The sequence below is a fragment of the Amblyomma maculatum genome, chromosome 9 (assembly GCF_055883805.1).
Source record: "Amblyomma maculatum isolate TAMU_Amacu chromosome 9, ASM5588380v1, whole genome shotgun sequence".
NCBI lineage: Eukaryota > Metazoa > Arthropoda > Arachnida > Ixodida > Ixodidae > Amblyomma > Amblyomma maculatum.
In genome coordinates, this window is record NC_139352.1 from 82137997 (window position 1) to 82155943 (window position 17947).

General features: G+C 47.9%; 1 protein-coding gene across 3 annotated transcripts in view; it reads left to right on the forward strand.

The window, feature by feature from the left end:
• Eb1 (microtubule-associated protein RP/EB family member 1) overlaps positions 1-17358 on the forward strand; it is a 40907-nt gene extending 23549 nt beyond the window's left edge. For all 3 annotated transcript variants that reach the window (XM_084579264.1, XM_084579266.1, XM_084579267.1), the window contains exons 7-8: positions 4651-4809; positions 15552-17358. In XM_084579264.1, the coding sequence (XP_084435390.1) occupies positions 4651-4809; positions 15552-15626 (234 nt within the window). In that variant the 3' untranslated portion in view covers positions 15627-17358. The remainder of the gene's footprint in view (positions 1-4650; positions 4810-15551) is intronic.
• The last annotated feature ends 589 nt before the right edge of the window (positions 17359-17947 follow it).

The window sequence follows — 17947 nt, forward strand, 5'->3', positions numbered from 1 at the left end:
ACGTGATTTATGCAGTCCTCTTTGACTATTTCAATGTAGCCATAGATTGCAGCATCTTTAAGAGCACTGAACGTGCGACTGTCCCCATCGCATAGCATGGTTGTGTAGCGCATGTTGTGGCGCTGCAGAGATCTTTCAAACAGAATTTTGCCAGCCTCTACTTCCATTTGACCAGCCTTGGAGTTGGTGTTTTTTTGGCACTGGTGGCGTGATTTCCAAAGTTCGTAGCCGTCAGTGTTTGGCTTGGGACCAATTTCGCAGCCCAGACAAAAGTTTGACAACACCACATAATCAAGCACGTAACCAGTGAAGAGTTCCACCACGGCACCGACGCCTATATGTGATGAGTGTCCGCGCGTCATCCATGTGCCGTCGTAGCACACGGCAATGTTCCCCCTATGCCCAAAACACAAGTCATCGTAGACCTTCGCCACTGCCTGCGCGGCTTGTGCCATAGCGGTCGTGGCGGCTCGGGTAGCAGCGGGTTGCAGTGTGTTCTTCAGATGCCGTTGAAACGTCTTGTTGTGCATCCCGCGCCGCGACAACCCCATCGCCGAAAAGATATCGTTCATTGCTGTCTGGCCGTTACCGGTCGACAGCATTGCTCGACTAGCCAGAATATTCAGCTCAAAAGGATTGCACCTTTTCTCGCCGTCAACCCTCCGCGAGTTCCACTCGGCCGCAATCTCACCGCAGTTGTCGCACAGCACGATCAGTTTTACGGCGAGGCCATAGCTCCGGTCGCTGGTAATTAAACGCACGCATCCACGACACGTTTTGCACCGCACGGCATCCAGGAGGATATTCAAAATGCTGAGGTCAATTACCGCATAGGAGGCTGTTCCGTCCGCATCTGACTCTGCGGACGCACCACTTGCATCGGCGAACAGCGCGGTCTTTCGTGCCGTCGCCGGCGTCGATACCAGTCTATCAAGCGTAGCCTGCTCACAGGCACTCACTTGAGTTATGTCACTGTTAGTGACAGGCGCGGTATCAATACGTACACGACTGCAGTCGGCACGAAGAACGGCGTCGTTGTCCAGCGGAATCGGAGAAGCGTCGCCGCCCGCAACGTGATCGTCACACAATCCCGCAGCACTGGCACTTGCTTCTTGCACAGTATGCAACGAAGTCGCATTCTTAACGCGTTTCTTTGGTTGCTTTCGCCCGAACTTGTGCAAAGAGCGGTACTTCTTCGCGCCTGGCATGACTCTCGCGTTGCACTAGCGTGGTCGGCAGAAAGACAAAATGGCGTCACTGGGAGTCCGCATTTCAGGGCTAGCTTGCTGGAACCAACCAAACGACGCCATTTTGATCACGTGCCTTAACCGGCCAATAGTAGCGCGCGCTGCATGCTATCTTTTTGTTTGTTTTTTATGGGGAAGGCGGAGCGCACAGGGTTGCTTTCCGAAAGAAAAAATAAGCCGAAAGCGCGCGCTTTCGAACGAGACCAAAATCGCCGCGGTGGAGCGCGTAGTTCTCATGCGCCGGGCGATCGAAATTGGGTGTCGTTTGTCCACAATTTAAAGGGCAGTGGGTGTGGTACTGCATTTTTTAATCACTATAACTTCATAAATACGCGGGGTATAAGGATGAAAATTTGCGTGCAGATGCGGAATGGTGCGAGGAATACGAAAATGAAAAAATTGAAAATCCGATTTTCAGGCAGATTTTCGGTGCCAAAGAGCCGTGTCCCCCCTTAAAATGACTTAACATGCTTGTCGGAAAGTCTCGCTCTTCCAGTAGTTCGTACGCTGGCAGCAGTACTTTTGCCTGGACGAAACCAATCGGCGTCTGGATGAACCGCAGGACATCCCCAGTTTTGATCATTGAAATAGTAGTGTGTGAACCTTGAAACCCCTGCCAGAAATTCCTATGAATCTGCTGTTTCACCTTGAAAGCTATTGCCATCTTCCATGGATGCACAATTGGGGAATAGCGATACGACTTCAAGACAGGCATTGATTGCGCTGATGATAACGGTCATTTCCTAATCGCACGCAATACAGTTAAACCTGGATATAATGAAATTGAAAATATCTGGAAAATACTGTTCTTGGCCATTAAGTATGGTTGTCCATTGCAAAATACAGTAGCATTCCTTGAGAGATCTCATATTTGCTTTGCCCACAGGGTGGGAGGGAGAGTTGTGCCAGTTAACGTCATTTTGATATAAGCACAATTTTCTGAGCCATGATGGACAGAAAGCAATTATGGTGACTGAAATAGCTCCAACTTGAGCCAAAAAAGTATGCTGCAAGCCCGGCACGATTTCTTTTGCCCGCGTGTCTCTGCTTCCGGGGATGTTCGAACTTTGGAAATGGTTTGCGAGGGTGATTGTTGTTTCATTTGCTACGCATTTGCTATATACATGCGATCATTGTAAATATTAGGGAATTACGGGAATTCTTTTTTTCTTCTGAACTCTCTGCCAGCTACTGCAGATTCACAACTGTCACTGCTGTTATCTGGCTCATCCTAAGTGTATAATGATTGCGTTTTGGAAAAATAACGCGCACCTGTAACTTATTACCCGGATTTATAAAAGAAAAACTTTTAACCGCATATTGTGCGCCTCGTTGCGCAAAAACCCCAGCATGGACGCGGTAATGCACTAGCAGACTGCATCGGTGCGGTGCACTGCCCAGGCCAAGCCAAAGCAAGCGAAGCAAAAGCAGTCCCAGCCAAAGCGAAGCCGCGGCGCAGTAGTGCTCGTTGTACGTCTGGCGCATCTGTCTCTTTGTTGTTGGTGGTTCGGCTTTGTGCGTAGTGGTGCGGAAGTTGTACGTCAAGTGGATGGCCAGCAGAGAACACGGTCTCACTCAGACTGGAAGAATGAAGAGGCTCCTTTGGATACTGGCAGCGTGGGACAGGGTCTCCCATCATTGTGGAGCACAGCTTCAAAAAAAACTGGACTGTCAAATGCGCTTGATGGAACTGAGGATGACTCTATTTGGGACGCCAGCGACAATGGTGACGACGGCCGCGACGATGTCAGCCATGGCTTGGAATCCAGTTTTTCCAGCAACGACTCCAACTAGACAAAGTACAGTAAAAGCTCGTTAATTTGGACTTCTAGGGACCGTAAGATATGTCTGAATTAACCGAATGTCCGAATTATCGAGAGAACAAAAAAAAAACATGCACGATTTTATCTCAACATACCTTTATTACTTAAAGTAATCACGGATGCTTGTCTGCTTTCCCCCAGAAACCCGCGCGGATACTATTTCCCTCAGACCTTCCAGGTGCTCAGCAGCGCGCATGCCATCTGCAGTGCCCCAACAAAATTCCTCTAACACAACGAGGGCCTCTGCTGCTTCCTTCACTGCGAGGGGGCCGAGGCTGCTCCTCTTAGCCCCTTCCTCCTCCGAATCTTCGCCGTGCAGTACGTCCCGGACAATTTCTTCCTCAGTTAGAGAGCCGGCTGTAGCAACGCCGTCATCAATGCTGATGTAATCGGCGAGTATCACTGCATCCGGCAACATCTTCGTTGACTGCACCTCTTTCGCCGCACACAGTCTTGAAAACGAGACCATGTCTGTCTCTAAAGTGCGCACACCACCCTTCTGACGCTTTGAACCCATCTATATACATCATCAGTGCAAACCTCTCGGCCTGCGCCATGACGAGGGGTCCACTCAATGGGAGGTTTGCATCACTCGAGTTGACCACCCACCGAAGCAAGGCTTCCTCCAACTCTGGATGAGCTGCTGTTCGCAGACGCTTTCTTGACGCTTGGAACTTCTCGCTTTTGAACGCCTGAAGAATCTGTTCTTCATTTTTTACATATGTGCTTAAAGTACTCCTTTTAACGTCATATTTTTTCATTGCTTCTTGTCGGGAGAGCCCATTCTTAAGGGCCCGCAAAATTTCCACTTTGGTAGCCAACTCCTTGGCCTCGTAGCTCTTCGGCCATTTCGCCGGTGTTGCCATCGGGGGCAAGTGCGGTGATACCAGCGCACAACAGAGAAGCAGTGAGCCGCACTAAAGCGAGCAGTCTTCAATACAACAGCGTAGCGCACCGACAGCAGCAAAACGACAAAATGGCACCGCCAGTAACGTCTACTCGTGAAAAAACAAGAAAATGCACCCATCCAGCCACAAGTCGAGCCAAGTTGATTAATTGATGTCCATGGCGATGCTGCTTTTGGGTATCGCTATTGCGCCGCGTTCGTCTTATTTTCGTTTTAGAGTCTCTGTAGTTGCCCGAAGTTGTCCGAATTATCCGTTGTGCGGTCAAATCTGCCCGAATTAACGAGAGTTTCGTCCCATAGACTCCTATACAAAATTCTGGGGACCAGGCGCGAAGGTCGAATTATCAGTTTTTTCAAATTAACGGGAGTCGAATTAACGAGCTTTTACTGTTTGCGCTTAATAAAGGAAGGTGTTCTGGCCTGTATATGAAGCCTCACTTTTTTAGATAAGTATATTGCAAGCTATATCCTTTTTGCGGGTTAGTTTTTAAGGCATGTTTGCGAAATTTTCGCGTAATTCGCGCACCCCCTTTTGAAAGCCCCTATACATGGAAAAAGTGTGCAAATTATGCGAGTAAATATAGTATTTGCTGGCATGTGACTATAACATGTAGGTCAAACCTGGCTTACCCTTTGGTGTCCTTTTAACCTTGGTTCCTTGTTCCTGTTTTAGATTGCAGAGCTGAAGACGACTGTGGATGGGCTGGAGAAGGAGCGGGACTTCTACTACGGCAAGCTACGTGACATCGAGGTGCTCTGCCAGGAGTGTGAGCAGAAACATGGCAAGACCCAAGTCGTTGACCAGATCCTCGAGATCCTCTACGCCACCGAGGTGAGCACCGTTGTACAGTTTGGAAGTGACTGTATGAAATCTCCCTCTGCGTCTTCTGAGCAGCAGAATCTTTTAACTTGAACCCGCAGAAGCCCACGGTGTTATTTCTTTTATTTTTCTTCAGTGAGTGTTCCTGAGCAATGAGCTGGGATAAGATCTAGCGCTCTCTAAAATAGCTTTAACAAATCCAGTCCAGGGCCTGATTCATACGGTTCATAAGACATGGATAGGGAAAGAAGCGAGATGAATGGCGAGCAGTCCAGTGTGTGGGCTTGTGGAACCCAGTTGAGAACCCCTGGTCTAAGCAAGTGCATTGCCAAAACTTTTTGAAATGAAGTTACTGCATGATTCTTAGTGCTTGTCCCGTTTGTTAAAATGAGACAACCTTGTTACAGAATACAAACGACATCCACTTATTTCGGGCTACACAAGGCTGATGCCCCAGGCGTCGCTCGGTGGATTTGTTCTTGAAGCCTGCTAGACTTGGCTTGTCTTCAGACTTAAGGCTGTCTGGTTTCGGTTTTGCAAGACATTCCCCCCCCCCCCCCCCCCCCCACACACACACACACGCACACACACTCTGATCTCCAGGGCGTACAAGAATTGGATTGGTCGCTCGAGGGTTGATCCTCCTGATACAGTTGAATCCCGCTATAACGAAATTCACGGTGCACGAAAAAAAATTCGTTCTCGCGGAACTTCGTTATCGCAAAAATTTAACGTGAAACGCAGAAAGAATTGCCCAAGCAGCAGCAAAGGCGTTTAATGCCAAAAATCTGTAAGCTTGGTTTGCTTACGCTTCACGGCGAGCAACGCCGTCACGCGATTTTCGCACTCGGTCAGCAAACCCATTGCAACATCGTCGTCTCGGACAGCAACGAAATTCCTGATGACATCAAAAGCGTCCATCACCTGTACGGCGGTTGCCGCAGCCGGCGCTTCCTGTACGTCGTCGTCTTCTTCATCGGAAGAGTCCTTATCATTCCGGGCAGCTTTTATGATCTGCTCATCACTCACATCTTCGTGAACAACAACACAAGCGTCAGCGCCGATGTATTCGTCGAGCTCGAGATTAGGCGGCACGGTTCCTATTTCTCCCAGCGTTTTCCAGGCGGCCGCGATCCCCGGAGCCGGTGACGCCTCTTCGTTGTCGTCTGTAACGCCTGGTGTTAGGCCAGCAGAGTGTACGGGTCGACCTTCGGCAAATCCGGCGTGCCTGAAACAGTTCACAATTACTGAGCGCCCCAGTGTGCTCCAGGCAGCAGACATAATCTGCAGTGCCACGTACAAGTCCACCTTCGTATCTCGGCCGGTTTCAGTGTTAAAAAGCAGCCGCTGAATTAACCTCCCGCGGTAAGCGCGCTTCAGGCTAAGAATCACGCCCTGATCGAGAGGCTGTAAAACAGACGTGCAATTGGGAGGGAAAAACCTCAGCTCCGTGTTAGTGAGCTTGACTTCGTCGGAGTGATGCGCTGAACAATTGTCCAAAAGCAAGCAAACTTTACGGCCCTGCCGCTTCATGTCGCGGTCGAATGCCATCATCCACTCGGTGAAAATAGCGCGGGTCATCCATGACTTGTTGTTCGCCTTGTACTGCACAGGTAGGCTACGAGTTCCCTTAAAACAGCGCGGCTTGGCACTTTTGCCTATGACTAACGGCGGACGCTTGTCCGAGCCATCCATGTTTGTGCAAAGCAGCACTGTGATGCGTTTTTTGCTGTGTTTGCCGCCGTGACAGCGCTGCCCCTTGAAGTCGAGCGTCCTAGCCGGCAACATCTCGTAGAATAGCCCGGTCTCGTCGGCGTTGTAAATGTCTGCAGGCGCGAAGTTGCTTAAAATTCCGGCCATGTTACTCGCCTTCCAAGCAGCTGCTCCGTCCACGTCTGCTGACATTGACTCGCCGCACAACACTTTTCCAACGATGTTATGGCGGGCCTTGAAACGGTTTAGCCAGCCAATGCTGGCTTTAAAATCATCAATGCCAAGTAGGCATGCATAGTTCAAGGCTTTCTGCTGGACGATGCTTCCGGACAGGGGGACGTTGCTGGCTCGTGCTTCCACAAACCACGCATGCACTGCTTTGTCCAACTCTTCATGGAGGGGCCGCGTCACCTTTTTGTGCTTCGAGGATGTGCCTGAAGCAAGTGCCATTCTCACGCTGTCCTTATTGCCTAGAATCGTTGACAGCGAACTTGCAGGAATTCCGAAGTCTTCAGCAATTGCCGCTTTCCTCCTTCCGCTTTCTGCTTGGGCGATTATTTGAGCTTTTTGCTCAAGGAAAAGAGTTTTGCGTTTTTTCACTTGCGTTGCCATCGTGTCCTGCGGATGAAAACTCGTCGTTGTCGAAGAGAAAGGCAGCGAGTGAACAACGCGACCACGACACAAAGCCAAAATGGCGGAACTGCAATCACGTGATTTCATGCTTAATGTGGCTTTGGATTTGACTTGGACTTCTCGCCAATAAAACTAGTTTCGGTTTCGATTTTGAACGCGAAAATTTCGTTGAAGCGGAAACGCTCTGCAAAAATGGTTCGTTGTGCAGAGAAATTTAGGCCATTAATTCTTATAGGATACTCGCGGGGAATAAAAAATTATTCGTTGTCGCGGAAATTTCGTTTTGGCGGGATTCAACTGTAGCCTCGGCAGGCACGATCTCACCTTTCAGCCTCTTTTCGGAAACATTCTCACTTGCCATCTTCCATTGCTGCCGTGGCTGCAGACTATCACGAAGGAGTCTTAAGTCCCCTTCCTTAAGGGGGGACGCGACCTTTGAAAACCGAAAAATCGCGAAAAAGTCGATTTTTGGAAGATTATATATTCCGGTAGTATGACTTATAAACTACCATTTCTGTAATTATCAATGCCCAACTCGCTGTAGAAATACTCGAAATTAATTATTTAACAAGCGGCGGTAGCCGCGGAGCAGCGAGCAAGCGCCGAAAATTCCCAAACTTCGCGCGCGCACCATTCTTCTCCCGCCGAACTGAGTGCCGCCATCTTGGTCTTGTTTTGTTTGTGAATTCTTGCGCTTTCTTCTGCCACCCTCGGCGACGGCGGCGCGGTCGAGGCGTGGCTTGCTACCGATTGAGAGCCTCATGGCGGCTTTCAAGTTTCCCGCGCTCGAATTCAAAACTGCGATTGGGCAAAGCGCGCACTCCGCGAGAACTCGGGGGATCGGGCGACTACTATTGGCTGCTGCGGCCGCTGACGCGTCGGTCTCCGCCTCCCCGCGTCGTCTGCTACGGCTCTTTGCTTGCTCTCGTTGTTGGCTGTCCTTGTACTTCGAACGTTCTGTTCGCCTTTCGCCATTTTTGCGATCGCCGGATTTACGATCTCTCGTCGCTTATGCCGCGGAAGATAACCCGGGAAGTCGCTTGTCGCGTTTGGGCCGCTCCTCGTTCCTCCGGCGAGATGCCGCGATAGATAAACCGGGAAACCGCTTGCTGCGTCTGCGTCGGCCATCATGCTAGGGCGAAATGCCGCGGGGGAATCGGGAATGCCGATTGTCGCGGCTTGCAGAGCACAGGATCGACGGATCTCAGCATGTGGAAAGTGGTCCACGGCACCAAGGCGTTCGCTGTAGCTGATCGGCTGTCGCACAGATGTTCGCTGTAGCCGAGATCGACGGAGCGCCATAGCCCTAATGTATATTTTGACGGCCGCACCGGACTTGTTCGCGATAATTGCGAGTGTTCGTCTTAAGTGGGGCCGTTATAAGTGGGCTCGACTGTACCTGAATAAATTTTTGAGGGCAAGGCAAGCCCATGTATTCAAAATATTATGGCTGGAATTTGTCATAATTAATTTGGTTAATCAACATAGGTCTAATTGATAACAAAAAATCCAATTCTACGCTATTTCTCAGCAAGAAAATTTAGAAAAAGGGCTTTGTCTTGCCCTGAGGAACCTATCTAGGAATCAGCATGACAAATTGCACAATGCCAGTGTCTTTCACAATTTCTCCAGGCTTGATATAAAGGACCTATTCGAATCAGTTTGATATGCTTCTGTAACTTGAGAACTAGCGTGCACAATTCTATGAAACTTGGTGGTTTTTCATTTGTTAATGTCATGAGCCTGTCTTCAAAATTTCATCATGATAACTTCAGAAACAAAAAAGTTATTGTTCTCTCAACCTTTGAGAGCCGTTTTCTCAGAATCAATTTTTTGCATGGTGTGGCTGCTAGGGAAAGTCATAGCTCAAGAACCGCTTATTGGATTTTCATGAGGTTTTTTTTGTTATATACCTAAGTAAAACTCTGAGGGCAAGACAATTCGTTTTTTCAAAATATTTCATGTGTAATTAGGGGCAGTCAATTAAAATATCGTTAAGTCAGGTGTAAATTTGGACACTAAATTTGGGGCTGTACTAAAATTTTTCAGAGAGGAAATTTGGAAAAAGGGAATTGTCTTGCCCTGGGGAAACTATCCAGGAATGACCATAACAAATTTCACACTGCTAGCACATTTTGAAAATTCTCCAGGCCCGCCCCTAGGGACCTATGTAAACTATCTTGATATACTCCTCTAACTTGAGAACCGATGAGCCCAGCTCCATGAAACTTGGTAGTTCTTCAAATGTGTGTACTATGAGCATACCCTGAAAATTTCATTGAAATACCTCAAGAAATAAAAAAAGTTGGTGTTCAAGGGTAGCCTCCCCCCTTAAGTGTCTGGCCTTGACGTTCATTCTGCTTTTGCACATTTCGCAGTTCCTTGTGGTACTCTCTTGTCCATCTGTGCCAGAAGGCTTCTGTAGTCTGCTGGCCTCGAGCCCATAGCCTGCGAACTGATGTGTTGACTTTGTCTGCTCCGATTTTCCCCATGCTAGGCAGCATTGCGAGACGTCTTCCAGTCAAGAAGGAAGTGCAAAGAGGTTCCGGTTCTCTAGGTCTGTCATGGACGTGAGTTAAAGGTCGGGAATTTAAGACTGCTTCAATTTCTGCCAGTACAGCAGTTAGCTCGTCGAAGGTCAGAGACTTGTATCCGATCATTTTTTAAGCGCAAGTTTGGTCGATCCGACGAGGCGCTCATAAAAGCCACCCCCCCATGGGGTGTGGTCCACTATGAACGTCCATTCGATTCGTGCTTTTGCGACATAGTCAAGAACCTCTAGTTTTCGGATAGAGTTCCATAAGTATAGATCTCTGTTGGCCTTCTTGTAAAGCCTCTTGTCACTGTAAATGACCAGAGGTACACCTCTTGAGATGAAACTTCTGAGGCCTTCAGAAACTACTCTGCGGACATGTCTCTTGCGAGCTCTAAGTGTACCGCTCTTGTTACAGCACAGGTGAATGTGATATAGGACCTGTAAAGGGAGCTTTCCCCTTTCACCAGAAGTGGTCCCGCGACGTCGGCTCCTGTTACCTCAAAGGGCTGAGCCTCAGTGACTGGATCACTTCGAAGCAGTGTTGTCATCTCAGTGGCTGGACGTGCATTGTAGCATCGTGTGTGTCCTTTGATGATTCTTTTCACTAGCCTGACAGGCTCGCACAACATGATACCCTCTCTCTCTCAACTGTACCAGAGCATCTTTTCCTCTACTGTGCAGCAGTTGATGGTGTGCTTGACACACGAGCAGTTCTGCCAGTCGATGTCGGCTTGACAGTAAAACTGGATGACGTTCGTTGTATGGCTTGCCGCTCCGTTGAAGTCTGTCTCTTATACGCGTGATACCAATTGTTAATTAACACTAGAGTGTCTCTCAGGGGTGCGTCTGCAGGAAAGAGTTCTGCTTTTTTCGCACGCTCAACTTCTCTCTCGCCGAGTCTGCTGTGTCTAGTATTTGTTGGCTTCATTCAGTTCAGCCGCAGTCAGTGGACTCTGCTCAGACATCGCAACCCCTTGTATCAGAATGCCCATGCAGTCACTCGGAACAGTCGTGCAGCGCTGCTATATCGATGTGTGTTCAACAGTGCGGGAACTCCTGCTGAACTTGTCGTTTGAAGGCCTTCTACGCTTCGTCTTTCTTCCTCTATTGTCGGAATGTTCCTTGGAAGAGATGAGGTCTGTGGCCATGCGTTTTCCGTTGCCTTCACCCAGTGCGTTCCTTCCCACCAGGTGGAACTCTCAACAAGCTGATCAGCTGCAATTCCTCTAGCCATGATATCTGCCGGATTCTCTGACCCCGAGCAATACCTCCTTGCTGAGGTATCGGTAAGACTGAATTTCCATTACGTGATTGGTCGCAAATTGTTTCCATTGCGAGGGTTGTCCCAAAAGCCGATGCAGTGCTATCATCGAGTCAGTCCAGAAATACGTCGCCTGCGGTGGCTCTTTCAGGCTCTTCAAAGCGTATTGATTCAGTCTAGCAGCTAAGAGGCACGCCATCAGTTCCAGTCCCAGAAGAGTCTGTCGTTTGATCTGGGTGACCCTTGACATGCTGACTAGGATGCTCGAAGCTGTAATTTTACGCAAATGTAGGCCACCGCTCTGTATGCCACAGGGCTGGCATCTGCTAACGTGTAGGGCTGATGATGGCAGGCTCGGCAGTGCTAGATCAGCAGTGGCGTTGCACTCTTCGAATTCCAACTCTTCCAACTCTTTCCAATTTGTTTAGTTCCTCACACCACTTGCACCCACTTCGTATCCAGATCTGCTGGTAGGGTATCATCCCATCCCATTCCCTGCCACAGCTGCTGGAATAAAGCCTTTGCCCTTACGGTGAATGGAGCTAGCTGTCCAGGTGGATCATAGTCTCGCCGTAATCTTGAGTACAGACATTTTTGTGCTTGTACCTGGCTCGGATGGATCGCTTGCCAGTGGGGTGAATGTCAGGTTATCTGTGCTTGGGTTCCATGTCAATCCCAGCACTAACTCCTGGGAGATACTCGAGGTGTCTTGCTTCGCAGTCATTCGCCACAAATTGCTCGTTCAATGTCTGATTGTTGGATGGCCACTTGTGCAGTGTCATAGATGCTGCACTGAATATTGTCCTCGATCTTCATAATCTTGCTTTGTCCTCATTTTCTGCGCCCGTTAAGTGGGCATCCACATACAAACAGGGCGCCTGTAGCGAAGTAGTATCCGGATAGCCTCCTTCCATAATTTCAAATGATTCTGGAGAGTCGCTGTCAACAACAAAGGACTTGCGGTGGTTCCGAAGGGAACTCTTCATTCCCCAAGTCTGTACTTCACCTGTTGGTCCATTTGCTTCCGGTTTTTCACGGTACCACAGGAAGTGCAATGTATCTGTCATTCTCTTTGATCTCGATTTGCAAAAATGCTTTTTCAGTGTCTGCTACCAAAGCTATTCTGTGGCTTCTGAAATTTAGTAGCAGTGCTAAAAGGTCGGCTGTCAAAATTCGGACCGCTTTCGAGGTTTTGATTCAGGGATTTTGACTTTTGTTCATGTGATTAACTGCCAAAAACCACTCTCAATCTCACTGCATTGCTCGTTTCTCGAAAAACTTGCTGATGGGGCATGTAGTAGATCAGCTTACCTTCTTTTTCTACTACCGGTTCAGCAACGTTTTCCGTGCAGTACTGTCTGATGATAGCATCGTACTGCTTTAGAGAATTTTTGTAAACCGTTTTGTCAGTTGGGGCAAGTGTTTTTCCGCAACTTTCCTTCCATGGAAGGGCTATCTCGTATCTAGAGCCACTGTGCCTGATATTCTCTTCGAAAGAATCTTGCAGCTTGTGCTCTGCACAGTTGTCATCGCCTGTGACTCGAGAGTCCAAAACCGCTCCAAGCAGTTTGCAGTTTCTCTCTCGGCAAGTGATACTCGAAGAGCAGTGGTTTGCATGCATTGTGAGTCACAAGTCTGGTATCCTACTGGGATCTGACTGCACCACCCAAAGGATGTTTCCACTGCTTGCAATTTCCCGTCGAGCTTCTTGCTTCTTCCTATTAGAAGTTCCCAGTAATGCTGTGAGCTGATAAGGAAGTCTGTCACCTTATAAAGCCCGGCGACGCTTTAAAGCGGAGGCGCTGAGATCAGCGTTACCAGCTCGTGTTAGAGGAAAATAAAGATGTACAGCGCGTGCTCAGAGCGCAAGCACGGCACGGGCTGTTCAGAATGAGAAGCCTGCCACGCTGGTCATCTTGCTCTGGTGCTCCGCTGCGACCCAGCAATTTCGCAACAGTGGTGACCTGGACGTCTTTGTGCACCCAGACCTTGCTTCCTCGACGCATATGTTTCTCAGGCGAGACTCTGTAAAGGCACCTCTTACCCCGTCATACAACGGCCCATACCGCGTCCTCAACAGGACGACAAAGTCAGCGACAATCCTGCTGGATGGTCGTGAAGAGGTCATCTCTCTAGATCGCCTCAAACCCACATACCTCGAGACACCTCCCCAGGAGCTTCCCTCAGATGTTTCCGGCTTATCTACAGACCTGCTTGCCGCCGTGGCACCCCCATCTCTGCCCTGTCGGCGCATACATTTCGCCGTTTTGCTAGGCGGGGGGGCCCTATAGCACCCGCCGACGCTATAAAGCGGAGGTGCTAAGATCAGCGTTACCAGCCCGTGTTAGAGGTAAATAAAGATGTACAGCACGTGCATGGAGTGCAAGCACGGCATGGGCTGTTCAGAATGAGAAGCCTGCCACGCTGGTCATCTTGCTTTGGTGCTCTGCTGCGACCCAGCAATTTTGCAACAGCCTTTTTCGTTATCACAGATCATGTCAGCAGCAGTCAGGTTTCCAACTAATTCTTTAATTTTGAGGTCAGGAATCGGGATCCTTTGCTCACAGATCGTCTCAAAACTTCAATCTGATACATCTTCTTATTGTGTGTGGTTAGCGACACCAGCACTGTTAAAATTTTGTTCTGACTGGTGTCCGCTGAACACACCAACTTTCAAAGCTTGTTTTCCAAGAATTTTCCAAGCTTTACAGATGCTTACTCAGTAATAAATGACCGTTGGCTTCCGCCGTCTGCACACAACACAGTTGTGGTTTGTAGCAGTACTTCTGGTTTGCAAGTTCACAGGGACAGTTGTGACATCGTTTACATTTGCCTCCACTTTCGGATTGATGAATTCCGGATCGCAAATTGTTGTCCCATATCGTTCTGCACAAGTTGCGCATCTAATGCTGCTTCTCCACTTGTTAGCACTCTGTATGAGGGGGAAATGCGGTGTTCCTTACGTTCCCTGCTCCTGGCCAAGCGTCTGCAAGGCCGCGGATCCAAGAGACAAGGGTATCATATAATCGCCGGAGGGAGCATGTGCCTTCGGCGCTCAGCACAGGCTCAAGGTTCAAGAGCGCCCGCATATGCGCATGTACAATAGCATCCGCTTTGCGGAAGAGTCTTGAGAAGCAATGTGGTGTCATAGCACTGCGATGACACTTCTTTGCCATCAAATTTCATGAGTTCTAACCTTGGAAGCATCATCTGGCAGGTCCCATTCACAGTGACTGCGTTGGTGAGTGGTGATGGTTCTTTTTGCTGCCCTTTTCCTTGAACTTCTTTAATCTCTTCCTGGAGCTTTGCAATGTATGTAACGATGTGGTTGTCATACTCTATAGATTTGTAGTCCTGCCCAGCTTCTTTCCTTGGAACTAGCGCCGCGACAGAGGCGTTAACTTGTTCAGATGGGTCTGCAAAGCACCAAGTCTTGCCAACAACATATTCAGTTCCTTCCGATTGTGGCTCTTCATGCAGGAGTCAATATTGGAAAAGTCAGGTCACCTGAGACCAAAGAGCTGTTCTCTTCTTTGCTCTGTGTCTCTCCATATCGCTGCACTTTATAAGCACTGGGCAGCGGCTTCGGGTAGAAATTCTTTTTCTTCGTTAGTAGTCTCCCTCAAGTACAGGCAGTTGTCTTCGTTAGGTCGCGGCGTACATCCCGGGCTTCAGCACCAGATTTGTATTTATGTCGCGTTCGTTAAAATTAGACAACCTCGTTACAGAGTACAAACGAAATCCACTTATTTCAGGTTACACAAGACGACTGACGCCCCAGGCGTCGCTCGGTGGTTTCGTTCTTGAAGGTTGCTAGACTTGGCTCATCTTCAGACTTGGGGATGTCTGTTTTTGGTTTCGCAAAAGTGCTTTGCTTTCTTTGTGCTTGGGATGGTTCCTTTAATGGTGACATTTTCAACTTGCTTTGTCCGTCCGTCCCTCTGTCTCTATACTAAAAAAAAGGGGGGGTGATGAAGACCAAACCATATGTTTCTACTATATCTGATTTTACTATGCGGGGTTCTACAGTGTAGTGTAGTGCCTCAGCTAAGGAGGCTGATCTGTTGATTCTGGTATGGGTTTCAAATCCAGTTGAGGCAGTACTTTTTTTTAAGTTCTCTTCGTGTGGGCATGCGCTCTGATGAAAGGCTCTGCTGACAAGCTTTGGTAGCTTTTCACTAAAAAGCCTGTTCAAATTTGATTCCACAAACTAAGGTTTGGATTTCTTACTGTTTACCCGGCTTCTTCAATCTGGTGGTCATTTTTTTCAACATCAGGTGGCAGGCAGGCAGCAAGTGACCAAGGGCTGGTATCGTACGGAGTGTATAGAATTGTTCAGTTTACTGCAAGCCAGCTGGGCGACAACAGTATGAGGTGCCATTTTATTGCCTTTGTTCACAATTTTCCTGTGACCACTGGGCTTGCGATTGCATTAGTTCATGTTCTTTTGTCGTTTCGTGAAGAAACACATGGTGCACAGGATTTCTCTTTCTTGTTAGCGTTTGTCAAAGTGAGTTACCATTGTACTGCAGCTCAAAAGCCCCTCGCTATGTGCTGGCTTTGTTCACCGTGTGGTCAACACTTAGCTCAGTGCTGTTTTTTCTTGTGCAGGAGGGTTTCTCTGTTCCCGAAGACTACGTTGAAGACGGTGGACCTGTAGCCGCAGGTGAAGAGGAAGAGTACTAAGCTCATTATCTCCTCTCATTATATTTTGGCTGCTGCAAGAAATCTTTGGTCTCTGTTCACGATGGACTAAACTCGGCACTTCGAAAGAAATGCCTTGACAAAAACCTGTTGTGTTGAATTTTTTTTTTTTGCCCCTCCCTCTGTGCATCCTTTTGTGGCCACTTTTCTTTTTTTTCTTTGTTCTAGACTATTTGACTATTACACCATTTGGCTGCCTTTTTACTTGTTGCTATTTCTGCGGGAGTGGAGGGCTTGGAATTTGCACGTAACTGTACATGAAGCAAACTGTTGACACTCGAGGCATTGGGGAGACCGAAGCAATATGCCTGCGCCGTCATGGCGGCTGGCGACGCAGTTATTTGTTATAAAGGTCTCTGATGGTGTATTTAAGAGATTTTAATCATCTTTGACACTGTTATGTGTGTTCGGATTTTTTCTTTGTCTTCTCGAAATTGCTTTATGATCTCATGTGCACAGCCCACATGATTTGCCAGTGTAAATGTGAGCTGCCGAGGAACGTAATTTTCTTCTCTTCTGCCGCGACTTGCTCGGTTTCATCTAATATTTATGGCCGTGATTAGTTGGATGACAAGTGTGACTGCTTTTTGTTCCCTTAAGTTTTTTTTTTCTAGGGAAGGAGAAAGTGACATTGCAGGCATGTGACAATTTGTTGCCCATAATGCATGACAGGCATCTTTTTATTTTCTGCTTCGCTGCAGTATGTCAGTGCTCCCTGGTTACAAGATTTATATATAGGTGACATCCCTCTTACCTTTCGGCCTGTTTGTTATGCATGCAGTAGCCTGCTAGTAGGGACTACTCCTGTGCAACTGCGTTAATACTGAACACAACTGCCACCTGTTTCTGTAAGGGCCCGGCAGACAATGCAATAGCATGCACGAACAAGTTCGGTGCATCGCTCTTGAGAGTAGGTTTTGCGGCTGCTTTGCTAGGGGCAGCTGAATTGCTTGTCATTTCGTCCAGATAGCACGTTAATACTGTAAGAAATATTGTGGGGTACTACAAGGGCAAGGGTTGTTGACCAATGAGCTGCATTTTTAAAACTTGCCAAAGCATGCGTTCTGCGTAAACTCTTGTACAGGCATCGAGGCTATAGTTTGAGGCCCAAATGGCATGTGAATGTTCAGTATTAGCGAAGCAGCTTCACACTTAAATATTCTTGCGAATGGTTCTTTCCTTAGAAGTTTTATGGTTTTATTTTTCCAGTCTAAACCCGGATGCATCTTGTACATACGGATTCGTAGGCCTGTTGGTGTTTAACTGTGCACCTGTTTTGAATTGTATGCAGCAAAGGACATCTTTCCTTTCTCCTTTGTTTTACGACAGTTTCCTACACGTTTGGCTACTTTTAACTAATGAGCTGATCAGTGCTGTATGGTCCGGGAAAAAAGATTGTGGGACACGACTTTGCGGAAAAAAATATTTCTGTGCGGTGTCGCAAATATGAAAAACAATCTGCTGTATCATGAGGGGACATGCACGCCCCATTCAGAAAGGAGACAAAGGAAAGAGGCAACAAATTAAATGTTTTTCCACAAATGCACCTCCCGCAAACTTTTGTTCCTGACTGTACGCTGAACTGCTATGTTTTTTCGCTCTGTCTACACTAATGGAGTGTTGCAGTGCGAGAGCAGCAAGTGTCGTGAATGTGCACGGCATTGGCCTTTCATTCGCAGTGCAAAGTTGTCAATAAAAAATTTACCTCCCACAATTGTTGCTGTTCTTTTATATGTGAATGAGTGATTGTAAAGCTTTGCTGCTCTTTCTCTGCTCATGGTGGAAATGAATGAGCTGTCACAATTTTACTTAACTCTAGGCTGTAGCTCATGAGTTGGAAAGCAGGATTAGGTGTTCATGAGTATAGTATGAATGTGGCTTAGCATAAGCGATTTGGAGCAATTCCACTAGTTCAAAATAAGGGCAGACCTTGCTATACAGAGGGGTTGGTAGTTGCCTCACTCTCGAGCTCTGCAATCATCCGATTCCATTAAGGTTAACCATATTTGCAACCCTTCGTAAAATGGGCTGCTGAGCCACTCTCCTAGCTTGGGTTTGAACTGAAGTGACACTTTTGCAGCGTGTTTGACCTGCGAGTAAAGCACTGCTTGAAGCTTGCAGTGTTTAAAATGCAATTTTTGTTTATGAAGGGGAAAGGCTCAGCCAGCAGAAGACTGTCACCGACAATTTGCTTGTGGCGGCGACAGAAGGCAGCTGTGGAAAGTCTATATTTATGCTACCCAATATAGTGGGATACTGCACTGCATCAGGTGATGTTTGCTTTCACCTTCCACTACAGGCTA